This window comes from Maniola jurtina, chromosome Z (assembly GCF_905333055.1).
Source record: "Maniola jurtina chromosome Z, ilManJurt1.1, whole genome shotgun sequence".
NCBI lineage: Eukaryota > Metazoa > Arthropoda > Insecta > Lepidoptera > Nymphalidae > Maniola > Maniola jurtina.
Window position 1 is genome coordinate 13,941,546 of NC_060058.1, and position 14,197 is coordinate 13,955,742.

General features: G+C 41.7%; 1 protein-coding gene across 1 annotated transcript; it reads left to right on the forward strand.

Moving 5' to 3' along the window:
- Positions 1 to 1,432: 1,432 nt before the first annotated feature.
- Positions 1,433 to 13,605, forward strand: LOC123880521 (the record flags this gene model as incomplete). The annotated part of the gene is made up of 3 exons (XM_045928669.1): positions 1,433 to 7,197; positions 11,394 to 11,398; positions 13,601 to 13,605. Coding segments are annotated over exons 1-3 (5,775 nt in total), but the record flags the coding sequence as incomplete, so codon positions are not given.
- Positions 13,606 to 14,197: the final 592 nt, after the last annotated feature.

Sequence of the window (14,197 nt, forward strand, 5' to 3'; positions counted from 1 at the left end):
CTTTCGCCAGCGCGGTTGGTAAGCGTCGCTGGCTTTGCGTCTCTTGGATCCTTTCATAGTCGCGCGGATGGCCCGCGCTGACGGCAATTCGGCCACCGCGCTTACCACCCGCGCCGACGGTAAGCGTCACTGTAAAACCAGCCTGAGTCGTGTTCACGACTGGACTGCAGTGCTGCAAGAGATTAAAGTTCGAACTGTCATGGGCAGTACTCTAATTTACCCGCTTCTTCCGTAGAAATTTGAATTATGGTTTCAATAAAACTACCAAACTCTTTCCAGACTTTTAACATATTGTTTCCATCTTACACTGCATCATTATTATTACCATCAAATGAAATTGCAGTCAAGGGGCAACTAGTCCTCCAAAAAAAATTGAAATATCAAATGTTTAGTAAAGTTTATAGGTATTGCTTCTGTAGGTATATTTTTTTTATTTAAAGTAGAATCAGTCAATCAAGCAGATTATTATTCTAAGTTAATATTAGCAATATAGTTTGCCTATGTTCAATTGCTTCAGCCCAGAACCAATACACAGGCTTTGCTCAGACGAATATTGACTTAGCTCTATGGATATTGCTTGTAGTATGTAGGCCGTGTAATACAGTGTGAACAGAGACATTTCAAAGTAGGGTGAGTGTGCGGGACAGCCCGGAACAATAATAGTGCATAATAAGGTGCCGGACAGTTCGAGAAACTTGGGGAACAGAACTGCGTAAACCCCAATTTAAAAATAATAGATTATTGTCTTACCGGGAACGAAACAATAGGTCAAGGATCGAGAAAGCGTAAACACCTATTGTCTTCGACCCTTTTTTTGTCTCCGACCCTTTTTTATGATGCTGTCACAAAGCGCGACTTTTCCAGAATGAACGAAAAAAGAGATGGGCGCATAGAAAAGTAAGGGACAGACATAGCCCAAAACAGTATATAAGCGGACGATTTCGACGCCGCGACAGTCTAGTCTTGTCTTGTTTTACGTCTTAGTCTAGTCTAGTCTTGTCTTGTTTTACGTCTTAGTCTAGTCTTAGTCTTGTCTTGTTCAACAGTCTTGTCTAACAGTTAACAGTGAAACAGTGATCAGTATAGTACAGTGAACAGTGTAGTACAGTGAACAGTATAGTACAGTGAACAGTGAACCTTACAGTGAACAGTGAACCTTACAGTGAACAGTGAACCTTACAGTGAACAGTGAACCTTGAAGTGTTATTAGTGAAGTACAGTCTCACAAGGTTTATTACTGTAAGTAAAGGCTTAAAATTAACACTGTAAATAAATTTAGTAACTGGCAGAAAATAGTTGAATTTCATTTCGCCTTCCAACCAATCCAGTGATAGCAAATGTACACAAGCGTACATTTAATGGTCCTTCGAGCCGGATATTGTTGGAAGAATTAAAATTCTGAAATTCATCGTGATATTTGAAGACAGCAAAAATGCCAGTTATGCGTCAACAAGCTAATAGCCACAAGGCCCCTACAGAACAAATTCCTTCGACGTCAGAGGTAACCGCCGCTTTGGCTACCGAAACTAGGACGGAAACCGACACGGCCTATACAGCCACGGGAACTGTCACAACGGAAGCAACAGAACAGACAGCGATTTACAGTACTTCCGCGACGTCAGCACCCTTTGCTGTGTCACCCTCCGCGACAGTCAAATCGAAGATTTCGGCCGCCACTCACTCGATTACGCCCTCCTTCGCACCGACTCTGCCCGTCGACGCGAAACAAATGAACCCTCCGACTACAGGGAGGATTCATACAGTCCAGCGTACTCGAGACACAGAGACCTCTTCGGTAAAGAAGGGAACAGTTGACAAACCACAGGTACCTCGGGCCCCCAGTAAGAAGGGGGGAGAGGGACGATCGAACTACAGCAAGACGAAGGCTCACAAAATAGCAAAAGCAAAGGAAGAACTGCTGCGCCTTCAGGTGGAACTAGCTGCTGCGCGCCTCGCCGCCTTGGAGACAGAAGAAACAGATACAGAAATAGAGGATTTAGAAGACGATGGTGTCTCCGTCCACTCCAATACAGAAGTCAACAAACGAGTGGATTACTGGCTAGACAGTCAACCAGCACATCCCGTTTTAGCGATCACTGATGCACCTCAGTACCATACAGAAGAATCAGTGGTCAAAGACGCAGAACAACAGAAGCTTCCAGAGGAACACCAAAAGTCTGCACATCAATCACCGGCGGGAGTGCAATCCGGTATAGCAGAGCTAGCTGAAGCTATCACAAACGCCGTGAAAGCAGCGCAGCGCCCCAAGTACATCGAACTGCCTTTCTTTGGTGGATCACATCAAGAGTGGCTACCGTTCCGCGCCGCTTACTATGAAACTGAAAACATGTTCAGTACAGTGGAGAACATAAATCGTCTGCGACGAAACTTAAAGGGAAAGGCTAAAGAAGCAGTGGAAGGGCTTCTTATCACCAGCGCGCACCCTACGGAAATTATGAAGACCCTCGAGTCAAGATTCGGAAGACCGGAGTCAATTGCTATGACAGAGATGGAGACGCTTCGTGGACTGCCGCGTCTCACAGAGTCACCACGGGACATTTGCATATTCGCGACGAAGGTCTCTAACGTAGTGGCAACATTGAAGACACTAAGCTGCGTGAACTATATGTACAACCCTGAAGTTTCGAAAACACTCGTGGACAAACTGACACCTACGCTGCGCTACAGATTCTATGACTTCGCAGCAACACAACCCAAGGAAGACCCAGATTTGATGAAGCTGGAAAAATTCCTCAAGAGAGAAGCGGAGCTGTGCGGACCATATGCGCTACCTGAACAGGTGGCCTCACAGACATCAGCCACTCAACAGAAGAAACCACAGAAGGTACACAACGTCGCAGAGAGGATGTACACAGCCAAGTGTCCCGTATGCGGAAAAGAGGGACACAATTCAACAGAATGTAAACAGTTCAAGAATTTGGATGAAAATGGAAGATGGGATACAGCCAAGTCCAAACGCCTATGCTTTCGATGTCTTCGATACAGAAATAAAATGCACAGATGTCGAGCTAAAGTGTGCGGCATCAACAGCTGCAGGAATTACCACCACAAGATGCTGCACTACAACAAAACAGAAAAGAAAGAAGACAAGGAAGCTACAGAAGTAATCAATTCGGCGTGGACGATTAAAAAGAAGCAATCATTTTTGAAAATTATCCCAGTGCAAGTTGAAGGACCCAAGGGTACCATCAACACCTTCGCCTTGTTGGACGACGGGTCAACAGTGACCTTAATCGACAACAGCGTGGCCGAATGCATCGGAGCGCCAGGACCCGTCGATCCACTGAAGATAGAAACCCTAAATGATATGAAGACATCAGAGTCAGCTTCGAGAAGGGTAACCATTAAATTGAGAGGTCTCAACGATTGTGAAGAGCAAATACAAGCGCGCACAGTAAAGAACCTACAAGTCTCGTCACAGCAGGTTTCAAGAGAAATGGTGGATAAATGCAAACACCTAGCAGATATCCGCGATTATCTCATATATGCAGATGTGAAGCCAAGATTGCTAATTGGTCAAGACAATTGGCATCTTCTGCTGACAACAGAAGTGAGAAGAGGAGACAAGAACCAACTGGTGGCCTCTCTCACGCCCCTAGGGTGGGTACTACATGGCAGTCAGACTCGCACCTTAGGACGCCGTATTGACTTCGTGTCACACGTCGCAGAAGAAATAGAAGATGACCTGGATAGCCTCGTCAAGCAATACTTTGAGATGGACGTACTCTGCATACAGCCAAAGAAACCAAAAACGGACCCCGAAGAACGCGCGCTACAGATCCTGGAGAAGACAACCAAAAGGACAGCAGAAGGAAGATACGAAACTGGTCTTCTCTGGCGCACAGAAGACGTTACGCTTCCCGAGAATTATGAAAACTCATTGAAGCGGCTCTTTAACATCGAAAAGAAGATCGACCGAGACCCCAAGCTGAAACAGAAATATACAGATCAGATGGAAGCTCTTATCTCGAAAGGATATGCTGAACCGGCTCCAAAACAGAAGACAGCAGGCAAGACTTGGTACTTGCCACATTTCGCAGTGATCAACCCAATGAAGCCTGAGAAGCTAAGAGTTGTACACGACGCGGCAGCGAAGACGAAGGGAGTAGCTCTCAACGATATGCTACTTAAAGGACCTGATCTTCTACAGTCTCTACCAGGCGTCGTTATGCGGTTCCGACAGCACATGATTGCAGTTACAGCAGATATTAAGGAAATGTTCATGCAAGTGAAATTACGAACTGAGGACAGAGATGCACTTCGCTACCTGTGGCGCGGGAATCGACGAGATGACCAACCTCCTGAAGAATATAGGATGACGTCATTAATCTTTGGTGCGTCAAGTTCTCCGTCTACAGCGATTTATGTAAAGAACTTGAACGCCAAACAGTATGAAGAAACTCACCCCGAAGCCACAACTGCCATTATACAGAAGCACTACGTTGATGATTACTTGGACAGTTTTAGAACTCTTGAAGACGCAGTGCGCATCGCGAAGAGCGTGCGTGAAGTGCACTCTAAGGCCAGTTTCGAATTGAAGCAGTGGAAGTCGAACTCTTCATACCTACTAGAAGCACTCGGTGAAAAGGAACAAACAGAAGACAAGGAACTCTACAAATCTGAAGAGAAAACAGAACGAGTACTGGGCGTCATCTGGAAGCTCAACACAGACGAACTCACCTTCAACCTCAACTTAGCTCGTATCGCACCAACGCTCATTAACGGGAAGACACCTACGAAGAGAGAGGCGCTGAGAATTGTTATGTCGCTATTCGATCCACTCGGCTTCGCATCGCCTGTCACCATAAGGGCAAAACAGCTGTTGCAGGAAGTATGGCGAAGAGGTACGGCATGGGATGACGAGCTCGATGAAGACCTGGCCGCACAGTGGCAAGACTGGATGAGTCATCTAAAGAATCTCAGCAACATAACGATCCCGAGACGATATCTCCACTATAGCGACGCCACTTCAATACAACTACATGTCTTTACCGACGCCAGCGAAGCAGCTTATTCAGCGATTCTATTCTGGAGAACAGTGGCACCGAATGGTGAAATTGGTCTATCTCTCATTGTGGCCAAAGCGAAGGTAGCGCCGTTGAAGTTGACATCCATTCCGAGATTGGAGCTCCAGGCTGCCGTCATGGGAACCAGACTCGCTGAAGCAGTGATCGCAGAACATGAAAGAAAACCAGACTGCAGGGTATTCTGGACTGACAGCAAAACAGTACTCACTTGGATACGGACTGGGTCGCGCTCATACAAACCTTACGTGGCGCATCGCCTTGCAGCTATTGAAGAGTCTTCTAAAGTTACCGAGTGGCGCTGGGTTCCAACAAAATTGAATGTGGCAGATGATGCTACGCGAGACGTTCCTACATCATTCAATAGGAACCACCGCTGGTACAAGGGACCCGACTTTCTCTACGAAACAGAAGCTCACTGGCCAACCGAAGTGTCCACCACAGAACAAGAAGAATCTTCTGGTGAAGAGAAGATAAATTATGTGACCGATAAAAGGAAAACGAAACTTGCAGAAGCACTAACCGATGTCTCTCGCTTTTCGAACTGGGACAGACTTCGATACGCAACAGCAAGAGTTCTACAGTTCACTCAACTCTGTAGAGCTACTAAACAGAGTGTCCACTACAGAAGGACACAGAAAAATACAGAAGCTGACCCAAGCTGGAGAAAAACAAATAAGCCAGTGACTAAACAGCAACCAACAGTAAAGAAAATAGTGACACCTAAGAGAAAAGAGTTTTTCCCAGTTTCCGCCGAAAACCTCAAAAGAGCAGAGGAGTTATTGATGCGTTCCTCACAAGAAGACTCCTTTACAGATGAGTTAGAAGATCTAAAAAACAACAAGCCAATCAACAAAGAGAGCCGTCTATATCAGCTTAGCGTCGAATACGTGAACAACGCAATCAGATTAAGAAGCCGTATTCGAGCGGCAGCAGACGTAGCAGAACACTTTAAGAGTCCCATGGTACTCGACGGCTATCATCCGATAGTTAAGCTCTGGGTGAAGGCCATACATCAGCAGCACCATCACGCCGGTGTCGAAGCGACAGTCAATGAATGCAGACAACAGTATTGGGTGTTACGCTTGCGACCTGCCACAAGGATGATAGTACGAAGTTGCTTATTTTGCAGGATGAAAACACAAAAACCAGCGTACCCGAGAACCGGAGACTTACCAGCGTGCCGCTTAGCTCACCATAAACGACCTTTTACATTTACCGGGGTCGACTATTTTGGGCCTCTCTCAGTGACCATTGGTCGAGCGAGACAGAAGAGATATGTGGTAATTTTCACATGTCTCACCACGAGAGCCATACATTTAGAGATTGCAGGCTCACTAAGCGCTGACTCAGCAGTGATGGCATTGAGGAGAATGATCGCGCGAAGGGGTTGCCCTACTGAAATTTGGTCAGATAATGGCACCAACCTGAAAGCAGCGGACAAGGAGCTGCGAAAGGCCATCAATGAGGCAACAGCAGAGGCAGCAGCAAGGAAATCTATCACCTGGCGCTATATTCCACCCGGAGCGCCTTTCATGGGCGGGGCCTGGGAACGAATGGTCCGCTCTGTAAAGACAGCGCTTGCAGCTACGCTACACGAACGCCATCCCACCGAAGAAGTGCTTTCCACTCTACTGGCCGAGGTGGAATATACAGTTAACAGTCGTCCGCTGACACATGTTTCAGTCAGCGCAGAGGATCCAGAAGCACTGACACCCAATCATTTTCTTTTGGGTGGTTCAGGACGTGTACCTCAGCCAGGGACCTTTGACGAACGAGACGCTGTCTCTAGGTCCACTTGGCGAGCTGCGCAAAGGTTGGCTGACATATTCTGGGCACGCTGGGTGAAGGAGTACCTTCCTGAACTTCAACACCGGTGGGAGCCAAACGGACGAGGACCTGCGATACAAGTCAACGACCTCGTACAAATAGTTGACCCAAACCTGCCACGCAATGTATGGATACGAGGCAGAGTTACAGCTACATACCCGGGACCAGACAACGTCGTGCGTACAGTGGATATTCTGACCAAAGGTGGCGTACTACGGAGGCCAGTCAGGAAGCTGGTATTACTGCCCCTGTCAACAAACGACGACGTGCCCGCACCGACAGATGATGCGACGCAGTCGCACGGCGGGAGAATGTGCGGGACAGCCCGGAACAATAATAGTGCATAATAAGGTGCCGGACAGTTCGAGAAACTTGGGGAACAGAACTGCGTAAACCCCAATTTAAAAATAATAGATTATTGTCTTACCGGGAACGAAACAATAGGTCAAGGATCGAGAAAGCGTAAACACCTATTGTCTTCGACCCTTTTTTTGTCTCCGACCCTTTTTTATGATGCTGTCACAAAGCGCGACTTTTCCAGAATGAACGAAAAAAGAGATGGGCGCATAGAAAAGTAAGGGACAGACATAGCCCAAAACAGTATATAAGCGGACGATTTCGACGCCGCGACAGTCTAGTCTTGTCTTGTTTTACGTCTTAGTCTAGTCTAGTCTTGTCTTGTTTTACGTCTTAGTCTAGTCTTAGTCTTGTCTTGTTCAACAGTCTTGTCTAACAGTTAACAGTGAAACAGTGATCAGTATAGTACAGTGAACAGTGTAGTACAGTGAACAGTATAGTACAGTGAACAGTGAACCTTACAGTGAACAGTGAACCTTACAGTGAACAGTGAACCTTGAAGTGTTATTAGTGAAGTACAGTCTCACAAGGTTTATTACTGTAAGTAAAGGCTTAAAATTAACACTGTAAATAAATTTAGTAACTGGCAGAAAATAGTTGAATTTCATTTCGCCTTCCAACCAATCCAGTGATAGCAAATGTACACAAGCGTACAGTGAGCGATATTTATATATTATATTATATTATATTATATTTCCGTAGTTTGAAGGCAACTTCATCAAGATTAATTGTGAAGTACTGTCAGTGTGGTGATAGCCTAGCGGTTAGGACGTCAGCCTTCTATTTGGCGTGTCGGGGGTTCAATCTCGGTCATGCATCCCTAACTTTTCGAACTTCTAATAAATCGCCGAGGCCACCACGTCACTGGCAGGCGTCAAATGTCAAGTACATTTTGACGCAGGTAGCTAATGCAGCCCTATTTTTCTATATTTTTACGTCACCATTGCATAATATTTGACATAATATTGTCGATTCAGAATTAAACCGAAAGTTCCCTCACTCTAGTACCTCACTCTGCCATAACTACAAAATGACAAAAATTCACAACATTGGTTGTTTGCGAAATTAAAATCTACAAAGGAAGTAGAGAAAGCACAAACACTGCTTATAGCGCTAGTCACAATAATCTTCCTATTTCTACGACTACTGGATGAACATGGCATACAGGTCAATAACAGATAAAGTTCGAAAATTTTCAAGCGACTTTGATCTCCTAGTGTTTAAGCTATGGCCCATATTCCTATGACTTATTATTTCACACTACTATAATTTGCGTAGGGTATTTGTATCGTACACAATTTTGGTTGCCATGTTTCATGTTTTTTTATCACGTACCCGTAATTCGACACAAAATACGAGAATACCTAGTAGGTAAGTTATGTAAGTATAAAATGGTAGCTAAAAAAAATTGTGAGAAGTGTAAAATCATTATGTTAGCTTTGTCGCTAATTGTGGAGGATAAAATAATAAGCAAAGCACTTAAAAATTGAGTAAGTAGTATTTAGTAGTAGTACCTACTGAATATCTTCTTGATAGTATAAATGCGAAAGTATGTTTGCCTGTCTGTATGTTTGCTAGCTTTTTACGGACCATCCGTTTAACCTATTTTGATGATATTTAGTACAGAGATAGCTTGCATCACGGAATCCCTAAAAACCTACCGACATGGGTAAAGTTCCGGGCATCGTCTACTTGCATCCCACAGACAGGCATTTTATCCCGGAAAATAAAAGCTCCGATGGAATTTTATAAACCTAAATTACGCGGACGAAAACGCGGACGTCATGTACTTAAATATGACATTGGTGGATAGTAAATTTATCAAATTGTATTATCGTTATACTGTAGAAAGTGAGCTCCCGATCAGCCTGTGATGATATCAATACCTGAAAACCAGCGCTGCAATCGAATGACTGTTGCATGAAGCTGAGGCTGTGCCCCATTCAGCCAAATTATATGTATAGGTACCAAGCTAAAACTGTTTTGGGTGTCGGGGAACAAAGGAGCATACACTCTGGATGGCTCCTAGGTTTCCCAGAGACTAGGGTGCTCTATCTGATTGTATTTTTTTTTTTCATTTCTAGTTTTGGCTCAATAAAGGTTATTTATTTATCTATTTATGGATTTTTAATAAAGATGTTCAAATAAACAAGTCGAGATTTTATTTCTAGAAAGTAAATCTGGGATTTTTCGCAATATCTACTCGGTCACAGTATCGGCCATTGGAAAGTTTTCAATGCACACTACCGCGCCGCGCGCCGGGCCGCTACTGGAATTGGGCCGCGAAACAAATAAAAAGAAAAATACTTTTGCAGTCAAATATTTTATTTACACCGGCTGGCAAAAATATTTGTTACTCTATAGGAATGGCTTCAATGACTACAAAATGTACCATAGCCCCTTCAAATTTTAATCAAAAATAGATAGAACCTACAAAACAATTTACTCTTGTAGAGAAAATAATAATAGTGACGAAGCGCTGTTCAGCTTCAAATTTTGGAACATCGCCGGCGCAATGTTTCATTTTTATTTTGTGTTATAAGTACTTCTTTTTGCTCTCATGCCCGTGTATAAATAAATACGCATAAAAGCATCATATTCATGACTAATATTCCCTTTTTCTCTCCAACTAAGCGTAAAGCTTGGGAGAAGGTACGACAACAGTGCAGCGAATAGGGTTTGAACCGCCGACTTTACGTTGCATTACACGAAAAGCTATTGAGGCTTCGTTGCCTGTATATTAATATTCTACTATATATTTTGGAGTAAGTCCCCAAGAACTTTTTGACCATTCCTCTTTTACCTTTCTGTTATCGTACTGCAAGGCATCGTCAAAATTAGCACCCGTACGTAGGTGAAACTCCATGGACACTTATGAAACTATTTGCTTCCTCGTTTATAATTCGAAAAATAGGATAAGGAATGCCTTCTAGCTTCAGTTTTCTCCTCCACTTTTAAACAATGTACCTTCCATTTAAGAGTGAATAGGCATCTTCTAGGTAAGGGCACTCCGTCTTAGACTGCCTGAGTTGCCAACAGGTCCGATTCAAACCAAGTGCTGGTTTATAATTTTGAAAAAACTGTGCCTCGGAGAGCATGATAAGCCAGCGCTCGGTTTCACTTATTAAACTAACATCTTCATCTTTTGAAGATATTTGAAATTTTACCTGTAGAATCGTATGCGGATTGTGTTAAATTAGTTTTTGATTACTATCTTTTACATACGACTTCAGTTTTAAGTTTTTATTGATCTCGCATAGTGACCACTCGTAGCCTTGCTTCCGTGGAGGATTCAAAAATTCCGGCCTTATTCTTTGTAGGGGAACCTTTGGGTAAAATTTCAGCTTTCTAGGCCCAAGCGTTTGGACTAGGTGTTGATAAGTGTCGGTGAATCAGGAATTTTCTTTTTGCTGTATGAGAATTGTCACGAGATAGAAAATAGTTTTTTTCTCTCTGATATATTTCTCTTTTGTACCTAGCTTTAATTAAAACTTGTTGTGTAGTTCATTGAGGTATAGAAAAGTAAGAAATTAACATACAACGCATATTATATCAATAATATTAGCATGGATTTCATTAGTGATACGGGCATTCCACCCCATAATTATTTGGCCATTACCTATCCAAAAAGGTTTTACACTAATTACATACCAGTTGCAGATAACTGCGCGTTGCCTTGCTAATACATATTATTTTAGTGCCAAATAATATATCTCCTTTCCTCGTAAAATCTTGGAAGCAGAAATTAAAATAACGCCAATTAGTGAGTCCAAGCAATGACTATAAAAACCGGCCAAGTGCGAGTCAGACTCGCGCATCGGGAGTTCCGTACTACAGAACTGCCGTCCTAACGAAGAGAGCAATAACTAGGTTTCGACTACTTTCGAGATATTCGCGGTTATGATTAGCTACTTACAAATCGTAATATTACATATTGCAGTTTTGATAACCAACAGAACCGAAACTACTGAAGATACAAAAAAGACGTCTAAGGCGAAAATATAGAGCTCATTTTCCTGATTACCCTAACGAAGAGAACAATAACTAGGTTTCGACTACTTTCGAGATATTCGCGGTTATGATTAGCTACTTACAAATCGTAATATTACATATTGCAGTTTTGATCACCAACAGAACCGAAACTACCGAAGATACAAAAAAGACGTCTAAGGCGAAAATATAGAGCTCATTTTCCTGATTACGGATATGGTCTTAAGTCAATTTGCCCAAAAACTCGACTTATTGCACTCTTTGTTAGGACGGCAGAGAAGTAAAACGGTACTTTTGTTGACGAACTGCAAAACTAACGTTTTAGAGGTTTATAAAGAGGGTTAATATAAAAAACTATGATCCAGCGTAAATTTTATTTTTTCTGTAAAATATACAGGAACTTTTGGTACTTTAATGGTAAACTTAAAATCTTATACTAAAAAATAAATAAAAATCTGTTTTAGAACTTGGTACAGTTATCTTACTCTAAAAATTGAAAATACTAATTAATTATTTGTTCATAAACGCATTTTTTTTTTTTGATGAAACCACAAATTCACAACTTTCGATTTTTCCCCTTTACTTATGCTAAGGACCTAATTACCTATTAAACTTCATGATTTTAGGTCAACGGGAAGTACCATAAAGGTTTCTTGGTAGACACAACATACCGACAGACAACGACATACATGACAGACACGATCCTATAAGGGTATTTTTTATCTTTACAGGTACGGAACCTGATGAATTGTAAAGCTCAATGCTTATTGGTGCTATCGAAATACAGCGACACGTCGTCTACTAAAGTGAAGTCAGCGAATTCTTACTCCTTTGCAATGTACCTACATAAGTGGAAAACACTCCCATGTTGACACCGGTTAAGAGGGCTCTCTCCGTCACTCGTTTCATACAATCGTAGTTCCAATTTCATTTGAATATTAAGCAACCAAAGTGCATGAAATTTTGCAGACATATTTTAGAAACTAATATCCATGTCCGTGGTTTTCCAGATTTTTGTTAAAATATTCGGTTTCAAAGTTACGCGGTCTTAAAAATTTTCATACAAATCTTTGAGCCCCTGTAATTTTAAAACCACATATTTTTAGAAAAATCTAAAACACCACAGACACAGATATTAGTTTCTAGAATATGTCTGCAAAATTTCATGGACTTTGGTTGCTTAATACTCAAATGAAATTGGAACTACGATTGTATGAAACGAGTGACGGAGAGAGCCCTGTTAACGCACGTAGGTATAATTACTTGTAGCTTTACTTTGCCATACTTCTCTTTTCATGCAGCGTCACTTAAAATTTTAGTACTTTAAAATATTTTTCTGTGATATCATTATCACAATATATCTCGGAGCCAAATTCCCAACTAATTTACCGTGGCGTCTAATCATGCTCCTCTAAGACGTTCTACAAAGTACCTCTAATGTCTGTTGCAGAATAGCTTCAAGAGGTCTCAGATCTAGTACAGCTCGGAATATAATTAGGGTGTACCTATAATTAGAGACTTACAAAGATAAAATTCGTGAAAATATTATTTACATAGATAGTATAAATATTGAGCCCAACATATTTTACTGCTTCCAGCGCACAAATAAATGTTTCCGTATCTCAAAAGGAAAAACGGAACCCTTATAGGATCACTTTGTTGTCTGTCTGTCTGTCTATCTGTCGTGTCTGTCAAGAAACCTATAGGGTACTTCCCGTTGACCTAGAATCATGAAATTTGGTAGGTAGGTAAGTCTTATAGCACAAGTACAGGAATAAATCTGAAAACCACTAATTTGTGGTTACATATTAAAATGTGTTTCAATTTTCAAAATAAGATAACTATACCAAGTGGGGTATCATATGAAAGGACTTTAAGTATACATTCTAAAACAGATTTTTATTTATTTTTATGTATGTTAGTCTTTGATTTATCGTGCAAAATGTTGGAAAAAAAAAACCCCGAGTACGGAAACCTCAGTGCGCGAGTCTGACTGGCACTTGGCCGGTTTTTTTTAAATTAAAAATATAGATCTACTAATCAAGGGTGTTGTTTCAAATAATTATCGGTCACAGTATCGCCAGACTAGCGGTCTAGGGACATAGTAGGTAAGTTCTAGGATGGACTTAATATAGATTTAAAAATATTGTGTAATTCATATGAATATACATCTACACGAATGAAGTCGTGGGCATCACCTTATATTTTATCTGTCGAATGAAAACTTAAAACTTAATAACAGTGATTTAATAATAATGACATAATATTATTTTTATAAGTAATACTTAACAGAGCTCTCTCCGTCACTTACTCCATACAATCGTAGTTCCCATTTCATTTGAATATTAAGCAACCAAAGTCCATGAAATTTTGCAGACATAGTCTAGAAACTAATATCTGTGTCTGTGGTGTTTTAGATTTTTCTAAAAATATGTAGTTTTAAAATTACAGGGGCTCAAAGATTTGTATTTTTCTTTAAAAAAAGGCCCAACTTTGTGCTCGTTTTTCTAGACAACGAAGCAATTTAATGAAATTTGGAAAAACCACAGACCTAGAAAATTTAATGAATATTATGTAGTAAAAAAATTATCGTTATATATTTTATATTGTTATAATTATGTGGGAACTACGAAAACCAGAAATTACACCCAGAAATCTTGAAAATTTCGTGCTGTCTCGATTTGTGCAAGCGGGGTGGTGAAGTGCGGGGGACGACACGTGAAACTGACAGAAACTGACAGTCTAAACACACGGGCCACATTTAGACTGCACCCAACTCCAAACTTGTCGATAGGTCTAACTAAATACACTGGTACATTTCAACTTGCGTTAGACGTATGCGTTACCTACCGTTATGCGTAGACGTTGCCTGTAGATAAAAATATGTCTCATGTTTGCTGGCAATAGCGCATGCATCAAACCCTGCAAGTTGCAACTCTCTTGCAACCTATTCCTCACGCAATACGCACAGCTTT